This window comes from Rhinolophus sinicus, linkage group LG01 (genome assembly GCF_036562045.2).
Source record: "Rhinolophus sinicus isolate RSC01 linkage group LG01, ASM3656204v1, whole genome shotgun sequence".
In the NCBI taxonomy this organism is placed as follows: Eukaryota; Metazoa; Chordata; class Mammalia; order Chiroptera; family Rhinolophidae; genus Rhinolophus; species Rhinolophus sinicus.
Window position 1 is genome coordinate 68,686,200 of NC_133751.1, and position 18,497 is coordinate 68,704,696.

The 18,497-nt window shown below is 37.9% G+C and overlaps 2 protein-coding genes across 14 annotated transcripts in view; both read left to right on the forward strand.

Moving 5' to 3' along the window:
• The window catches only part of SPICE1 (spindle and centriole associated protein 1), a 59,459-nt gene extending 52,417 nt beyond the window's left edge, over nucleotides 1–7,042 (forward strand). For all 10 annotated transcript variants that reach the window (XM_074331822.1, XM_074331796.1, XM_019734843.2 and 7 more), the window contains 4 exons: nucleotides 1,415–1,625; nucleotides 3,781–3,883; nucleotides 5,100–5,187; nucleotides 6,311–7,042. In XM_074331822.1, the coding sequence (XP_074187923.1) occupies nucleotides 1,415–1,625; nucleotides 3,781–3,883; nucleotides 5,100–5,187; nucleotides 6,311–6,364 (456 nt within the window). In that variant the 3' untranslated portion in view covers nucleotides 6,365–7,042. The remainder of the gene's footprint in view (nucleotides 1–1,414; nucleotides 1,626–3,780; nucleotides 3,884–5,099; nucleotides 5,188–6,310) is intronic.
• Nucleotides 7,043–12,177: 5,135 nt separating this feature from the next.
• Nucleotides 12,178–18,497, forward strand: part of CFAP44 (cilia and flagella associated protein 44) — a 94,167-nt gene continuing 87,847 nt past the window's right edge. For all 4 annotated transcript variants that reach the window (XR_012496298.1, XM_019734863.2, XM_074331850.1 and 1 more), the window contains exons 1-3: nucleotides 12,178–12,303; nucleotides 15,084–15,180; nucleotides 18,040–18,195. Coding sequence is in view for 3 of the 4 variants with exons in the window: in XM_019734863.2 (XP_019590422.2) it covers nucleotides 15,087–15,180; nucleotides 18,040–18,195 (250 nt within the window). In the remaining variant the exon portion in view is untranslated. The remainder of the gene's footprint in view (nucleotides 12,304–15,083; nucleotides 15,181–18,039; nucleotides 18,196–18,497) is intronic.

The following is an 18,497-nucleotide window of genomic DNA, read 5'->3' on the forward strand; positions in this document are numbered from 1 at the left end:
CCAAATGACGCCGGTCTGAGTATTACACTTTGAGTTGCAAAAGGCTGCATATTATAGCCCAGGAATTTGGTAAGTTAAACAAACTGTCGGCTAACCTGGTAACTTAAACCTTCATTTCCTTGTTTGTGGGGAGAAAAGGGATCCCTAAATTGCAACAGGGGAGTATTTCTAACCCAGTGATGGGAGAGACTTCCTTTTACTTCTTCGCCAGGCTGGCTTCTCTCAAGGTTCTGACAGGGGACAGGACAGTGCTTTGGCAGTGGGAAGGGGCTGGCAGCATCACGGATCAGGGACCCCAAGGGTGCTTGCTTCCATTAGCGCTTTACCAATGGTGGATGGAGGGCTTCCATGAGCACGGATAGGAGATGGGGGGGAGTAAGGTTAGGGGATACGGCCACATCTGTCAGCACTGGCTCATGGGGAACAAGGGCAGTGCGGGTACTGAATCACGGAAATGGTGGTCAGAAGGGGCTGGCAGAAGAGAAGCCAGGAGTATGAGGAGTGGACAGTAGCATCGGTACAGATGCATGTAAGTATGACCTGCCTCAGTTTTGAGTCATGGGAGACATTTCTATGTTTGCAGAGTTTTGAAGATTATTTGAAATTCTTTGGTTTAAAAAAGGTAGCAGAGTTAGAAATTGAGCTTACCTCCTTTTCTAATTAATATGGATCAGGCCAGAGAGGATAATCTAATATTACTGCCCTTTTTCTTATAATCAGAATTACAAATGATCTTTAATTAATACTGTTTCGCTTATCTCTTTTTAAACGAATGGGTATAAGCTACAAATTACTGATTTCTGTTAGGGATTGGTTTTTTTCCCAAAGGGACATATTTAGTTAAATGAAATAATTAAGAATGACACATATATTCCTTTCAGGACTTTTCAAATTAAACTTATTTATATTCCTTGGGTGGCTTTTTTTTTTTAACCTTTTACATTCCTTTTCAGTCACCAACTGTCTTGACTCAGACATCTGAGGCCAAAAGTGGCTTGGGGAGGCTGACATGTGATCAGAAGGAGTGAAGGTTCCTAGAAACCTTTGCCTAATAATTCATGGTACACTTAGAAGCCAAGTCACCAGAAGCAGTGTCTGCTTGTGTGATCTTTTGTGCAGTTTAACAAACACTAAGATATTCGGGAAAGCTTTGTCGCACAGACACTTTCTATTGACAGCAGACTAGAGGACTTACATGGCATCAATATTAGAAGGATTAGTATCCCTTTAAGCCCCAATTTTGCAGTTAAGTGATTTGTAAATTCTATTATTTGTCCACTATTCTAGTTTGCATAGAGCAAGGGCTGTGAATACTAACTTGCTGGCTCTTAGTAGAAGAGTTTATTTTTACAAAAAGTCAAAATTGTTTGGATTATTTTTAACATGGAATTTGTGCCTTTTTTTTTGAAAAAAGACTTTTCCAGCAGCACAACCTCTAACACCAAATAGCATGGAGGAACGGATTGCAGAATTGAATCGGCAGAGTATGGAGGCTCGTGGAAAACTCTTGCAGTTAATAGAGCAGCAGAAACTTGTTGGCTTGAATCCTTCCTCTCCACCAGTGTCACCTATTCAGTCACCTCTCAGAGCTTGGACTGGCTGGTCACAGATTCATGACTTAAAAGGTAGACAGTTTAAAAACCAGAAAGTTTTCACTTTCCTGATTTTGCAAGTATACATAGGGCTGAAAGGAATCTCCGAGAGCAGCATATATTGCAGTGCTTTCAATTTTACATAGAAAGAAATAGACTAAGTCACAGAATCAGTGACAGAGATAGGACTAGAAGGCCAGTGTTCTCTTAGAAAGCCATCCCGTGGCAACTGCAGTAATCTTCAGTATCTCTGTTCTTAAGTTGCCCTACTTGGAAATGGGACTCATTACTGTATATGATTAACTTAGGACATATGCTGAGACTAATTATAAAATATAAACATCAAAACGACAATTCAGAATTTCATCAGCAAATTTTAAGTTAGTATTCTGTTAAAGTCATTAAAACATTTTTATTTGTAAATTAAACTTTCTATTCTGTTGTTACATTTAGGACTGTGAAAAACGAGAGGGGATTCTAAATAATAGAATAGTAACTGAAAAATTAGTTGTCATAGTATTCACATTCAAAAAGGTACTGATGAAACAAAGTAGATCTCAAGTTGCTCTTTAGCCAAAAATTGAATTATTAAGATCTTCAAGGGGTAGAGCTACATGAAAGCTATAAAAAGACTGACTTGGGTTCAGTATAAAAGAGGGTTCTGATTATCAGGAATAAAAAAAAACTCTGTATCAGTAAGTGGTGTATTCCCTCAGGTGTTCAAGCATTCGTGTTTTAGAAAGATTCATGTCTGGCTGGTTAAAGTAGGTGACCTTTAAGGTATCTGCTAATAAGACTTTTTGTCTTGAAAGTTATTTCCTTTTTAAAACTACAGACCCAGAAAGCAGACTCTTTTGGAAATTACTGGAAAATGACAGATAATGCACTTCCCCTTTGTTCATTCTAGGAGCAACTTCTGATTAGAATGAATAACTTAAATCACTCAGTAGGTATGATCACCTATTACGTACCTGCCATGTTCTGGACGCTGGGAACACTGCATCAAACAGGAGAAGTCCCTGCTAGGCTTGCCTACATTAGTATTCAGTTTGGGGAGCAGGCAATAAACAAATAATCAAATAAATATATGAGCTAATGTCAGTGCTAAGTACAGTGAAGAAAAATAAAGCAGATTACGCTTAAGAATGATTTTGTGATTAAATGAAATGTCTTCTGTTTCGATAGTTTTTAAGGTAAAAATACTTTCATTCCTGTTATTTCATTTAGTTCCCAACACACCCTTAGAGTAGATAGAGCTGATATTGTATAAGTAAACTGAGGCACAAATAAATTATGTGATTTGTTGTTGGCAGTTCAAAAGCAAGTTCGTAAATTTCAATGGTGTTCTTGCTATTCCAGTGTTTATATCGCTGAAGATACTCTTTGCTTATGTAAAAATTCTTGGTTTCACAGGAACCTCTTTGGGCTTTAGTCATAAAGATAAAAATAAATCATATGCCATGCAAAACCTCTTATGTTTTCCAGGGTAGCCAAGGTATATGTTACAAAATTAAACAGGGTTTCATCATGCCCTAAAATCCAGAAATCACTGGTTTTAAGCAGTGATTCTTGTGAGTTTCTGTGAAACTGACTGAGATAGACAAAGCCTTTCATTAGTATATACTTAGTAAATATTTGTTGATTGATAACCTACTTCTGAACTATTGAAAATGTACATAGTTCTACTTGCCATTGGCCATATGTGAGCTCTTCAGCCAACTCTCTTCTCCTATTTAATGATGTCTTCAGTAACAATAATAATGTCATATATTTAGAAGATTTAAAGTTTTACTGAATGACTTCAGACATTTTCTTTCTGTTTCTTTTTTTTGAGGGGAAAAATTTACATAAGCTGCATTTTACAAAAACCTCAAGTTCTTTAAGACTAGCTCTGAATTTCTGTTTGTCACTTCCATATCTGACATGATACCACTTATCTGAAGATTCTGGCTTTCTATAAACGGGCATGCTACTGAATTGACACTAGTAACTAAAGTTTCTTGTCCCACAGTTCATTTTTAAAAAAGCATCCTTCAAGTGTATCTGTGGGCCATAATGATAAAAATATAGAAAGACCCCCCCCCCAATTTATAATGTGAAATTTGCAGTGAGACAGAAATAAAGTTAAATTTTTAATTTTTATTTTAATGAATGGTAATGAAACAAATATTTTGTTTTTATATTTCAGAAGGAGGAAAGAGGACAATTGAAGTATCTATTCCAGGAGCAGAAGCCCCAGAAAGCTCAAAATGCAGTACTGTCTCTCCTACCAGTGGGATAAATACAAGAAGGTAGTGTTACAATGTGAATAGTTACTTAAAAAAAAAAATCAAGAATGTGGTATGTGTTTTATTCTCTTTGTGAAAAAAGGAAATGCATAATATCGGACTTAGTTTCAGAGAGGCTCACTCACCTAGAGAAAATAATCAAAGGAGAATTTTGGAGGAAAAAGAATGGGAGTGAGGAACAAGCCTTCATTAAGTAGAAAAGCATGGGTTGGCAATTAAAAACAAAAGTGGGATAACGGGGGTGCCAAAAAAGGGTATACAAGTGGACACTTTGGTCAACATTGCTCAAGCAGTAGTTTGCCATATCAGAAGTGTCTGGACGCTGATGGTAACCACTTTGAGCACCTCTTGTAATTGCAGAAGTCAAATGTGACTTGTACTCATCTTTTGTTACTGGTATATATTCAGTTTTACAATTTTAATATAGTTTTCCTTGAAATGTGTATACATATTTTTGGCACCCTCTGTACATAGAATACTTTATGGTTTATGAAATTAGGAGATAATATATGACAGAGTGGGTAAATTGATCAGTAGTGTTTTCCTCCTTTACAATAATAAAAGTGAAGCTGATAGAGCTACTTGTGTGATTTGCCTAGATGGGTCACGTGTTGGTAAGTTGTGACACTAGGGACGTACCTGACTTTCCATCTCCACTCAACATGCCTGCTGATGCACTGTGCTGCTCCAGGTTTTGTTTCTTGTCCACTGTTTTGGCCTTCTTCCCTTCCTCCCCTACCCCACCCATCCTTTTTTCCCAGCTAATGTTTAAAACTTACCAGTGTGATACTATAATGGTAGATACATTTGTCAAAACCCATAGAATGTAGGAGTGTAGCACAATGCATGAACCCCATGTAATTAGTTAAAAATAATGCATTGATGTTATTTCATCAGTTGTAACAAATGTACCACACTGATACAAGGTGCTAATGACAGGGAAAACGGGGGTGGGGGGTTGAGGGGTATATCGGAGCTCTTTGTACTTTACATTCAATCTTTCTGTAAATCTAAAACTACTCTTGAAAAACAAAGTATTAATTTAAAAAAAATACTCAGGTTGGTGAAAATATGTTACAAATAATTTATCTCATTTGGACCTAAATCAACCATCCCTTTTCAAGCTCTTGTCAGTATTGAGAATTGTCAGTCTTACATAATTGTTGAAGGTTAATAATGATGGATTACTCTCTCACTGTCTTTTGTTTCTCACAAATAGATCATCAGGGGCTACTAGTAATTCTTGTTCTCCATTAAATGCCACCTCAGGAAGTGGGCAATTCACACCTGTTAATCCAAGAGCAAAGGTATGAGATAAAATATAGTTGTGAAATGTAGGAGGGTGAGGGTGGACTGTGGCTGTTTAATTCTTAATTATTTTTCCTGTTATCCTAAAGATGATATAAAATAGAAAAAAAGAAATATTAATTCACCTTCATTAGAAAAACAAAGAAGCTATATGTTTCTTTTGTTTTCTAGGGTAACTAAGGATTAAGGTAAAATTCAATAGGATTTGATTTCAACAATCTTTAAAGACTAGAAATTACTGGTTTCAGGCAGAGCCTCCCAAATAGTATGGCAGGACACCCAGGCGTGCCTTGAATGGGTTGTAGGTATACTGAGAAATACTGGTTCCCTAATTCCTTGCTGTGGCCAAGTGGGGCTTGGGATAGCCAGAGCCCTGGGGCCAGTCACTTTCCATGTCACTTTACCCCAGTTTGCCATGGTGTTCTGACTTGCTATAGGAATATATAGAAACTAAGCATCTTATATCCAAAATTTTTGCAAAAGGCATTTTTCTGTGTTGGTAATACAGCAAAATATAGTTCCTCTGAGTGTTTGGTCAAAGCAAATTATGAGTATATCTTTAAAATCATAAACATTACATTTGCGAACTTGAGCTAATAGCTGTCTAGTATGGGGGAATCTTCGCTATTCTTATTACTAACTTTAGTAATTATGCCAAATAGTGAGTGTTTCAATAAAAATTGAGTATTGACAGCCCAAGTTAATTCATAGACTAAGATATTCCAATTGTCCTTTGCTGTTTATGTATTCTAAAAAAATCTTTAAAGTAAACTATTTTATATAATTTGCCCTTGGTTTCTGGAATTTAGGAGCTAATTTAATTTAGAAAAATCAAACAACTCTGTTATTTTTAAAAGTTGTACCTATGATTTGTATAAAGTACTGGATTTGCCCTTTTTAAAAAAATTTGGTAATTTTTAAAAATAAGAATATCTGTTTACCAGGGAATCAGTTATTTGGGAGTGTCTCAGGAAATAGAAATTGCCAGTAGTAATTTAATTATCAGTACCATTCCATGGCATAGGATAACTTTGATTCTGTGTATTTGGTCTAATTGTAAATCTTGAATGGTCTCATATTTCTGCGTACTTTCTTAATCCTTTTTGCATCTTTGTTCAACAGATTGAGAAACAAAATGAAGAAGGCTGGTTTGCTCTTTCTACCCATGTGTCATAAGTGAAGTCGAGTTTTACAGTTTGTCTTCAGCAATATGTTCTTTTTGAGCTTCCACTCCCCATCCCCTGCTCCTCTTAAGTTTTTAATGTCTTTCTTTCAGATAAAACCTGAAAAGATCTTGTGACTTAGTACTAAAAGAATGAAAAATAAAGCAATTATTTTATTTTTGAGCTTTTCAAATAGATTTCCAATAAACAATCTACGCCCTCCTGTGAATAAAATTTTGGCTCTAGGGACATTAAAGTTTTAGAATCTAATAATTTTATAAGTATTTCAAGGTTTCTTTTGAGTAATACAGTATTACCTTTATCATCGTTTTTCTTTGTCTAGTATATCTCATATGTTGCTCTATTTTATTTTTTTCTGAAGAACAAAGTTGCTTTGCATATGGCTTAACAATAAAATACCTCTGTGTGATTAAAGTCTGGCTTTCAAAAAAATTGAACACCCCCTTTAGTTTCTTATTTTTGGGGCAAGTCATTGTAGTCCATTATTTTTTCCATCAAATGGAATATCCAGCTTTAAAAAGGAAGCGTGGGAGTGTTTGTTTATATTTGCTTTAGCAGGTAAGAGTGATTGTATATATTGTAAAATTCTTACATAGCTTAGTCTTTAAATGTGAAAATGTCCTCAATAATGGTAATGTATAGCAAATAAAGAACGATCATTGAGCTCAAATGTCTAAATTAAGTAACATTGATTTATTGGTATATGTAGTGTTTGAAACAGAATTGAGTAACAAAAGTTGCTATCAATTTTCCCAGCCCTGAATCTAAGAGTTCAGGGTAGGTCTTTCTTCAAGGTACCTATTTGGCTCTTAGACATTGGTTTCTATTTTTCTTTTTTTTTTTTTTTCTTTTCCCTCCCAAAGACTCCATTGGGGAAGGGGAACAGGACCCTATTGGGGAACAGTGTGCACTTCCAGGCCTCTTTTTCGTTTTTTCTTCCAAGTCAAGTTGTCCTCTCAATCCCAGCCATGGAGGGTGCCGTTCAGCCTCAAGTTGCTGTCCTTTCAGTCCTAGTTGTGGAGGGCGCAGCTCAGCTGCAGGTCCAGTTGCCGTTCCTAGTTGCAGGGGGCACAGCCCACCATCCCTTGTGGGAGTTGAACTGGCAACATTGTGGTTGAGAGGATGCATTCCAACCAACTGAGCCATCAGGGAGCTCAGCGGCAGCTCAGCTCAAGATGCCATGTGTAATCTTAGTTGCAGGGGGCACTGCCCACCATTCCTTGCGGGATTGGAGGAATTGAACCGGCAACCTCGTGGTTGAGAGCCTACTGGCCCATGTGGGAATCGAACCGGCAGCCTTCGGAGTTAGGAGCATGGAGCTCCAACCGCTTGAGCCACTGGGCCGGCCCTCTATTTTTCTTTTTAATTAAAATTTATTGGGGTAACAATGGTTAGTAAAATTACATTGGTTTCAGGTGTACAATTCTGTAATACATCACCTATATATCACATTGTGTGCTCACCACCCAGAGTCAGTTCTCTCCATCACCATATTTTTGACTCCGTTTACCGTCTTCTACTATGCCCCCCTCCCCCCTTACCCTCTGGTAACCACTAAACTGTTGTCTGTGTCTATGAGTTTTTGTTTCTTTATTTGTTTGTCTTGTTTCTTTGTTACTTTCAGTTTTATATCTCATGTATCAGAGAAGTCATATGGTTTCTATTTTAAACTTGCTTTTTAAATTATCTCTGCCCCTTGGCTGTATGATAGGCTTCTCAACCTAAGTGAGGTGGGAGAGGAGTGGGGGGAGCACACTGAAACTGCACACTTGGGGAGCTTTCTCAGACAACACCTTCCCTCCTCCTGCAGTTGTAAGTCACCGTTCTTGGAAGTGTCCTATGCAGCTTTCATTCGGGCCTCTTCATTGTGGTAGCAAACAATAATATTAGTTTCTTCTGGTATCACTGATTTTATTCACATGAAGTCATCTGTATTCATTTGCATTATTGCAATTCTTCCATTTGTATTGCACTTTTTGAAACTTGGTACTTAATAAATACTATCCTTGTCTAGGATATAAACCTTTTGGTGTTATTCCCTATGTAACTGAAAAGTCAATTACCTGCGTTGTTTGTGAATGCATTCTTTTGACATGCATTTTCCTTAATGTTCTTCAACTGGTTGGCTCTTTATGTTTGCCCCCCTTGTATTCCTTTAAGTCTCAAAAGCCATGATTCTGGACTTTGGGAGCATTTAAAAACCACCAAACCGACTACCTGGTATTGGGGGGGGGGGGGGGTTGAGCCCTTGGCATGGTGTTTTAAAAAGCTGCTCAAAGTGATTTAATGTGTAGCCAAAGTTGAGAAGCATTGCAAAAAACTTTTACCATTAGCTCACTGGCAACCTGTGGAACTAACATTAAAGTATTCATCCGGCTAATGTTTGTTTTTGCTGATAAAATACAAAAGTAGATTGAAAAAACTCCAAGAATATTAGATGTAGAGAAAAGAGCCTTTCTTTCTTAGGCCATCTGCAGCAGTGCTCCTCAGCTTCGGCTGTATAAGAGTCCTCTGGGGACCTCCTAAAATTTCTAATGCCCAAGTCTCACTCCATACCGATTAAATTAGAATCTTCAGGGGCAGGACACAAACATCAGTCCTTGTTTTAAAACCTCCTAATATGATTCTAGTGTGCAGCCAAGTCTGCGAAAAATCATTACAAAGATACGTATCGTCCCCAAATTGTATTTTGGTGCATGTTTGGTTTTAATTAACAGTTAAACTACTTAAAAGCCCTTTTTATCAGCTTTCAGAGCCAACTGCATCAGTGGGTCTCAGAGTATGAACCCCAACCAGCAGCGTCAGCATCAGCTGGGCTACTTGTTAGAAATGAAAGTTCTTGGGCCCCACCCCCGATCTATTGATCAGAAACTCTGGCATCTGTTTTTAATAAGCCCCTCATGTGATTCTGATGCCCGAGTTTGGAAACCACTGATCCATAGCACGCAGATCAGTGTATTTGTGACGTACTATATTTGGATTTACTTTTAAGAGTCCGAACTCAGATTACTTGTGTTTCTTGTGTTTCGACTCAGGTTTTTGGATAACATACAACTTTTCCAGTATGCCCCAGAAAGCCGCTAATCACTTGCTAAACTTCAGTAACATTTATAGTTCTTCAAAGTGCTGCTTGGGAGAGAAACTAGATCGATAATGAAATCCACAGTTGTGGTAGAATCAATTTCTACATTGTAGAGCGAAATCCTTTGGGTTGGCAGAATTTGATAATAATTGACTGTTTACTAAGTGCCAGGCACAGTTTTAGCCCCTTTACATGACTTCATGACACCTTTATGAGAATAGGTACTATTATCCTTATTTTGCAGATAAAGAAACAGGTACAAGGAGGTCAGTACTCTCAAGGTCACACAACTAGGTAGTGGTGCACTAGAATGGGCACGTGGGCAGCCTTTCTTGAAAGCCTATGCCATGCTGCCATCTCCAGTGTGTGTGGTATGGAAGCACCACAATGACAGCTGTGTTTTATTGAGTGTGGCAAGCACTGTGCTAAGCTGCAGAATCCCCACTATCTCATTTAACTCTCACAGTAAACCTATGAGTTCGATGTTAAATGCCGCCCACCCACCTTTACAGAGGAGGAAATTGAACCCTAGAGATGAAGTGAATTGCCAACATCAGAGTTCTTGTAAGAAGAAAAGCCAAGACTTGAAGCTCTTTTTAAAAGTAATCATTGAACTGCTCCTAGTTTATAGGAAATAATTAATATAGCCCAGTGGCTAAGGGGGCAAGTATTGCAATCAGAAAACTTGGATTCAAATGCTATCTCTGCCGCTTGGGCTGTGTCCCTTGGGCAAATTAATCCCATCGTTCCCATTTGAAAGTCGGAGATGGTACATCTTTCCTATAGGGTTGTGAGGATTAAGTGAGGTAACTATATGTAAATATGCTAAGAACACGACGTGACTCACAATAAACATTCAGTAATGATGACTGCCAATTTTTTGGTGTACAGATAAATACACTATTTCCTCTGTGTTTCCAGATTTTAAAAGAGATTCTGTAGTGAATTTATTGTGCTTTTCTCAGATTAACAATTGGACCCAGTGCTTTAAATTTCAAGATATTTCACCTAAAAAAGATGTTTGGAGGTTGAAGAAAACATATTGGGCATGTTATTTGAAAATGTAACTAACGCTGTGTAAAAATAAGTTTATCCTATGTTTTCTGACTTTTCAGACACCCTGGATATACCATTTAATAATAGCAAGGATAATGGTCTTTTTAAAAAAAATCCTGGATAATACTTGATTAAAGAGGACATTTCAATATTACCAACAAATTCATGGTAATAAAGTTTTTGGAAAGTTGTTATATAACATTATGGAAACTTTAATAAATACAAAATATACAGCTATTTTTTCCCTTATCAACTTTATTGAGAAATAATTTATATACAATAAACTACATCCATTCAAAGAGAACAATTCACTGACATTTGGCAGTTGGTGGTACAGACTAAAGTGCCACCACAATTAAGACACATTTTTATCATCTCCAAAAGATTTCTCCTGTCTCTTTTCACTGTGTCTCTCCCTTTGCTCCAGCCCTAGGCAACCACTGATCTGCTTTTTGTCATCATAGATTTGTTTGCATTTTATATAAATGGAATCATACACTGTGTGCAATTATGTCTGCTTTCTTGCTCCATAATTGAGATTCATCCATGTTGTGTGTTATCAGTTTCTTCCCCTTTACTTCTGAGTAGCATTCCATTGTATAGATATTTATCCATTCACCAGTCAGTGGCCATTTTGGGTTATTTCCAGTTTGGAGCTATTGTGAATATAGCTGTTATGAATATTCATGTACAGGCTTTGTTTGCACGCAAGTTTTTGTTTCTCTTGGGTAAATACCTTGGACATGGAATGGCTTGGTATATGTTTTACTCTTAAAGAAACTGCCGAATGGTGTTCCAAAGTGGTAGTGCCACTTTACATTCCCAAGTTCCAGTTGCGTCACATCCACATTTGGGGCTGGCAGTTTTTAAAATGTTACCCATTCCAGTGAGTGTGGAGTGTGTGCACTGTGGTATGCATCTCTCTGAGGACTACTGTTAAGTCTCTTTCCATAATTTATTGACTACTCATATATCTGATGTGGTGAAGTATTCAAAGTCCTTTGCCCATTTAAAAAATTAGGTGTTTAGTTTTTTTCTTATTGAATTGAATCCTTTATAAATATGCTGAATACAAAGTACTTTGTCACATATTATTACGATGTTGTAGCCATTTTAAAACCATGTTTTGTAACCAATAACAGGTATTTAAAAATCAGTAGGAGGTACCACAGAGCACTTGAAGAGTGAACTGCGAAACGGAGAAGTCTGTCAAACTAGGCCTATACTCTGCACCCAGCATCCTAGACGAAGATGCCCACGTCATTAAGTGTTATTTACTCTTAAAGACCAGCAGAGATGACGCACTGTAAAATAACTAAATAAACAAAACAAAAATAGCCTCCCGATGTATCTCTGCTGCTGATAGTGCACGATCAGGGCTCCTTCGGGACCATTTTGTATTATCGGGCAGGTATCTTCGAAAGTATTCAAAAGTCATTTCGTTTAACTATCAATATAACTATCAAATATCCTTAGGATAATTATAATAATTATATAAATTATATAAAAATTAAACTGGGATAATAAACTGGTAGAATAACGCTGGGCATTTCCGTTTGGCTTTGAACGAGAGTTACAGGCCGCGAAACACCCGGCACCAAAGGGCGAGTGAAACTGAGGGTCCCAGAGTCACCGCGGTGGGATGTCTCCAAAAACAGCCTCTGGGTGGCGCATGCGCCTCGCGGCGCGCCCGTCTCCGAGAGGCGGGGGTGGCGTAGCCGTGGTAACCGCAGTAAACGGACCTTGGGCAGATGGCTGTGACTATAAACGCTCCGCGGCGGTCGGTGCCTTAGGTAAGTTTGGACCCCAGCAGCCGGGTAGTTCCCAGAACCTCCCCCTCAAATCTGTTGGCGAGTCAGGGAGCGGTGAACCCCACTTGGACTTCTCGTAGGCTGAACCAATATCCTCCACGGCTGTGCTGAGACACATTTCTTCGTTCTTCGGATCAGTTCAACAAACATTTTAAGTGATCTCACAGGTGTAGAGCTAGACAATGTGGTCTCACATTGACACAGTTCCTGCTTGCAAGGAGCTCATAATACGTCCGGGACAGGGGGACAGGCAGTGGGGTTGAGTTAGACCCAGTTAAGCCAGAGCAGGGAGTCTGGTGGGCAAGGAGTCTGGGTTCCTTGGTCAAGCAAGCCACCCCCCACCCCACACTTAGCCATGTGACACTTGGCAAAGTGACCCCTCTGCGCTTTAACTTTTTCTTTTTTTTTTTTTAAGAAGGGCGCAGCTCACAGTGGCCCAAGCGGGGATTGAACCTGCAACCATAGCACCATGCTCTAACCAACTGAGCTAACCGGTAGCCCCTCCCCTTTGAGCTTTAATTTCTTCCTCTCTAAAGAGGAAGATGGTAATGCTTGTTACAAATAAAGAGGATGATGCAGGTAAAATGTGTAGCACCTGAGTGACACACAGTAGGTACACAAGAAATACTTGCTGCACACAAGTAGATATTGTAGCATGCAAGTACTCAGTGTGTCCAGTCAATTGTGAGTTGTCCTAGGTGGCTACTGACTAAAACTTCTGAGGAGGAGAAGGGGCCTCAGAGAAACAAGGGAGGGGGAAAGTGACAGGAGATGAGTTACAGACTCTAAGATGAAGGAGCTTTGTGCCATGCCAAGGAATCAGTTCTTATTCTATAGCAATGAGGAATCAGGAAAAGCTTTAAAAAAAAAGCGTGGTGCGTTGAAAGCTGTGTGTTAGAAATACAAGAGGCAGTGCAGAGAATGGACGAGAGAAGGGAGAGACAAGGTGTGAGGCTGCGGTGTGGTGGGACTGAGACACAATGCAGACCAGAACTAAGGCGGTGACAGTGGCAATAGAAGAGGGGGTGAATGCAAAAGGCTTACTAACTGGACACTTGGCAACAGGACTTGCAAAACAATTGCATGCGTTCGGTGAGAGGGAAGACTTCAGAGCAATTTCTCTGCTTTCTCGTCTTAAAATACGCCTAACACATAGAGTCGTTTTGAGAAATAGATGAAACAGGATGTGTAGAATCCTTAGAATTGTGTTTGACACATGGAAAACATTCAAAAACATGAGCTATTATTATTCTCTCCACAGTTATATTTCACATTGTAAAGTAAAAAGTGTATTTACACAACAATGTCTACGAGTCTTATCGTGACCAGCTCTGGCACACTGCTAAGGGGGACTGTTTGAGCTCCTGAGAGTGAGGACTGACCCTGAACTCTAGTGAATGAATATGAGTAATGTCACCGTGGGGAGCCTTTTATCTGGCTTTCAGATGACCTTCTTGTAGCAGCTCACCCCCCTGCATCACTGCACTATGACTCTTTTTTTTCTTCCCACTTCCTCGGGGTTGACTCAAAACTTGACAGTCTGCTTAATGAGAAACAGGGGATGTTTAGTGTGGAAAAGTGAAGGACTTAAAAGGAAGATACAGTAGGTGTTTTCAAATACATGAAGAGCTGCAATAGAGAGAGGACAAGAGACAGGCTGTTGTGTCACTCCCCTCCTTAAAAGCCTTCCATGGCTTTCGATGACCACAGAAATAAGTTCTGAGTTCCTTAGCGAAGCTGAGAGACAGTTTTATGATCTGCTACCTGCGTCCTCCTCACGTCCTTTTCACTCTCCTACTCTAGCTGTGGGGCTTCACAGATTCAACCCTTGCTCTGAGGTTCCCTCTGTCTGACACACTCTCCCATTCTATGCCTGGCTGCCTCCTACTCATCACCGGGTCGCAAACACCTCTTTCTTAACCCCCAGGCATGGTTTAATCTTGCTACACATGCCCACAAAACCCTATTCTTTCCTTTTAGTAACGTGTTTCCCCGAAAATAAAATCTAGCAGGACCATCAGCTCTAATACGTCTTCTGGAGCAAAAACTAATATAAGACCGGGTATTATATTATATTATATTATATTATATTATATTATATTATAGACCCGATCTTATAGTAAAATAAAACCCTGTTTTATATTAATTTTTGCTCCAAAAGACGTATTAGAGCTGATGGTCCTGCTAGGTCTTATTTTCGGGGAAACACAGTAGCACTTGTTTTATTTAATTGCTTATTTAATATCTATCTTTCTAAACAACAAGCTCCATAAAGTTAGGGATCATCTCTCTCTAGTTAATACTGTAATTTAGTGCCTAACATAAGACTTGATACATGGTAGGTGCTCTCAACAAATATTTTTTTAAATTGAAATTGATTAGTAACCCCAGGGTTAATTTGATGGGAAGAGGAGGAGCTGGGGATGAGCCAAAGGAAGGATGGCAGAGGGTTTACTTTAATGGCGGAGCATTTCAGGAAAAGATGGACTTGGGTGGTGTTTCACTGCGGACCTCTGGGAAACCAGAGGGCACCACAAGTTTGCCTGGAGAAAGGGAGTAGCTGACTATTTTGCTGTTCTGCAGAGGACTCTGACGGTGGCTCTGCCCTCCTGCTGGTGACATCATCTTGGACCTTGTGCAAACATATGATTATCAACACACATGGTGTGTTTGGTGCTTGTGGAATTTGTTAGGGGGAAAAATCTGTTAATGATTTCTATTTCATAGCTGTATCTCTTTCTCTGCCTCAATTTTGCACTTAGGAAATGAAGGAACCAGATGATGAGGATGCTGATGGGGGGAAATCAGATGGATCAAAGAGTGGTGGAAAGCAGTCTCGGAGGGCTTCACAATCTGCATGTAAGTAAAGATTATAATGTACACTTAGGTTTCTTTATTATCAAATTTAGGTAAAATAATTTTTAAAGAGTACTTATCTAAGTTTATACAGCAGAAAAGGTTTATTTGTTTAGCTCCCTTACAAAACTTTTAAGTTCTTAAAGAGCAGAGTTTGTGCTTTAATCATTTTATCTCCAATTCCTGGCACATAGACAACTCTGAGTTGATGATGTCCTATCTGCACATCTGGTCGTATTCTCTCCTGTGAGGTCTACAAAGTCTTTAATGGATTTTTCTAATACACTCTACTGGGAAGAGAGCTGGACTTTGGTTTTGAGTCCTGGGTCTACCATTTAGAGATGCTGAATCTTGGATAAATTATAGAACTTCAGTTATCTCACTCATTAAAACGTTAATTGCGAGCTGTTTGAGGATTAAATTGAATAACATACGTGGAAGGATATTCTAGGCTGCAAATAGAAGGGAAAGATAGGATTTTAAAAAGATGGCTCGCTCGTTTGATTGGGCCTCATGGTGTTAGGTATTGTAGTAGATCTTGACTTTTTTAGTTCTAACGCTAAACGTAGTTTCAGAATTTTAATTTGGACTATTTACATAGAGGAGATAAGGTCCTGGGGAAATCAACTTATTCACAAAATTCACATTAAATTCTTTCAAGCTGAGACATGTCTTTTAAATCCATTATTTCTCCACACCATGTTTTATTTTAGATGTTTATCTTCTTTTACTTGCAGTCTTACAACAAGGATTTCCACTCAAATCATACCACCACTAGAGTTATCTTTCCAAAAAGTATGATTATATCACTCTTCTCAAAAACTTTAGTTTGCTTCTCTCTTGTTTTCCCATTTCCACTTTTCTCTACTCCCTACATTTCGGACACAGGATTGTCTACTTTTTGTTTCTAATCCTTTGCTGCATTTTCTTGGATGGATGGATTGAATGATATTTATCCTTTGTCTAGCACTGTCTCACATTTCTCTTTCTTATGTCAGCCCTCTTAGGGTTAGGCCTTATTGTGTGGCCCTGTTTTCAGCTCACAAATTAGTTCGCACATCATGGATTCTAGGATCCCAAGTGATAACGTGAAAATTTGCTGGCACCCTGAAACCCTCTACCTTGGTGCTGTGAGAAGTTTCTGTCCTGGTTCATTCACATACCTAATAGCTGCTTTTTCTCCCCCCTGGATACATTACTTTATTCTCAGTCTTGCTAAAATATCTGAGCAACTTCTTAGCCTTTATAATTCAGGCCGAGTGAATCAATTTACTGGTTTTCCACCTAAGCAGAGATATTAAAGTGGACTCTTTCCTATACTCAACAATGGGTTTCTGTTATAACTGAGTCCTGTTAAGAAATTTAGGCCAAAGATAACAGCCAAACCATCCAGCATTTTTCACAAGGGTGAAGGACTGTTAGTCACTAAGAATCAATATTTCTGATTCTTATCAAAGGATTAAATTATTGCTGGCCTCATGTAATTAATTGGGAAGTATTTTGTGGTCTCTTCTATTTTCAGAAATATTTTGTGTAGAATTGGTATTATTTCTTTCTTAAATGTTTGGTAGAATTCACCAGTGAAGTATCTGGGCTTGTAATTTTCTTGGTGAGAAATTTTTAAGAATTCAATCTGTTTAATAAATAGAGGGCTGTCTATTTCTTCTTTAGTGAGTTTGGTAAGTTTGTATCTGTAATAGAATTTGTATATTTCTTCTAAATTGTTAAATTTGCTGTTATCATTCTGTAGGATTTATTTTTATTCCTGATATTGGAGATTAGTATTGTCCTTCTTATATTTCTTGATTGATCTAGCTAGGAGTTTGTACATTTTGTTGATCTTTTCAAAGAATAAGATTTTGACTTTCCTCATTTTCTCTATTGTTCGTTGGCTTTTTGTTTTGGTGATTCTTGCTCTCATTTTTATTATTTCAGTTATTGTTATTTTGCTTTCCTTTTTCTAGTTTCTTAAGGTAGAACTTTAGGTCATTACTTTTTGGCTTTTCTTATATATGTACTGAAAGTTATAAATTTCCCTCTATATGCTGCCATAGCTGCAGTCCACAAATTTTGATGTTATATATTAATTATTATTTAAGGTATTTTCTAATTCCTTTGTTGATTTCTCTTTGACCCATATATTATTTTAATTGTGTTGTTTATTTCCCAAATATTTGTAGGTTTTCCAGATAACTTATTGTAATTTATTTTTAATATACTTCTGTTGTGATCAAAGAATACGCATATTCTGTTATTTTAATCCATTTAAATCCATTGAAACTTATCTTACGTTCCAGCAAGTGATCTATCTTGGTGACTGACCCATGTGCCCTTGAATGGGTACCTTGTATTGATAGGTGTAGTATTTTATAAATCTCAGGTTAGCATGTTCCATAGTGTTGTTCAGATACTCTGTGTCTTTACTGAGTTATTGACTAGTTGTTCTATGGAATGATAAAAGAAGTATATTATTATAATACTAAGTAAACTGTAAAAAGTTAGGGACACATACTATAATCCCTGAAGCAACTATATATTAATAAATGTTGGTAAAATTGAATTGAAGTAATGACAGCAGCATACTGGTCAATTTTTTTTCTTTATCTTTTACTTTCCTGTAAGGATGCAATGATAGGAAATAGACTGCAGATGAAGTGAAAATGGAGATTAACTCACAGGAAATACTTTTTTTTTTTTTTTTTGGAAAGTTACAAGAGTCACCAAATAAAATGATTTTTCTAGGAAGTTTTGAGTATTAAATTCATTCAACTTAGAGCACATACAAATTGGAAGTAGTAGCTACTTCGGAAATAAGAAAATGTTTAATTCAAAATTTAGAAATGATTAAATTATTTTTACTAGCCACTACAAAAGAGGATGACAAAGTCTTAGAAGATGCCACAGATGAAACATTTGCTGAAGGGGAAGAATCATATTTAGAGGATGATGACTCATGTGGGGAACACTTGGAAGGAAGTTCAAGTTCACTTCAAGATGATTTTGTGGAAAGTACTGGAGGTAAGTATTATTAGTTTTCTGTCAGTAATTGTCACTATTTTAAAGATAAATTGCCCCAATTGAAGAGTTGTTTCATAGAAAGAAACATTTGCAGGATGTGTGTGGGTGGCAAAATAAAAAGCATGGAACATATTGTATACAGTAGTTCAGCAGCTCTGCGATTGTATTCTCCATTTCTGAGGCTCACATACCAAATTCTCATGCTCTGTCTTCTGGAGAGTGGGATGGTCAAGGAGTGCTCTACCCTAGATTAGGGAGAATAACTCTCCGTTGGAACTGATTAGGGCCTGCTCTTTGAGACT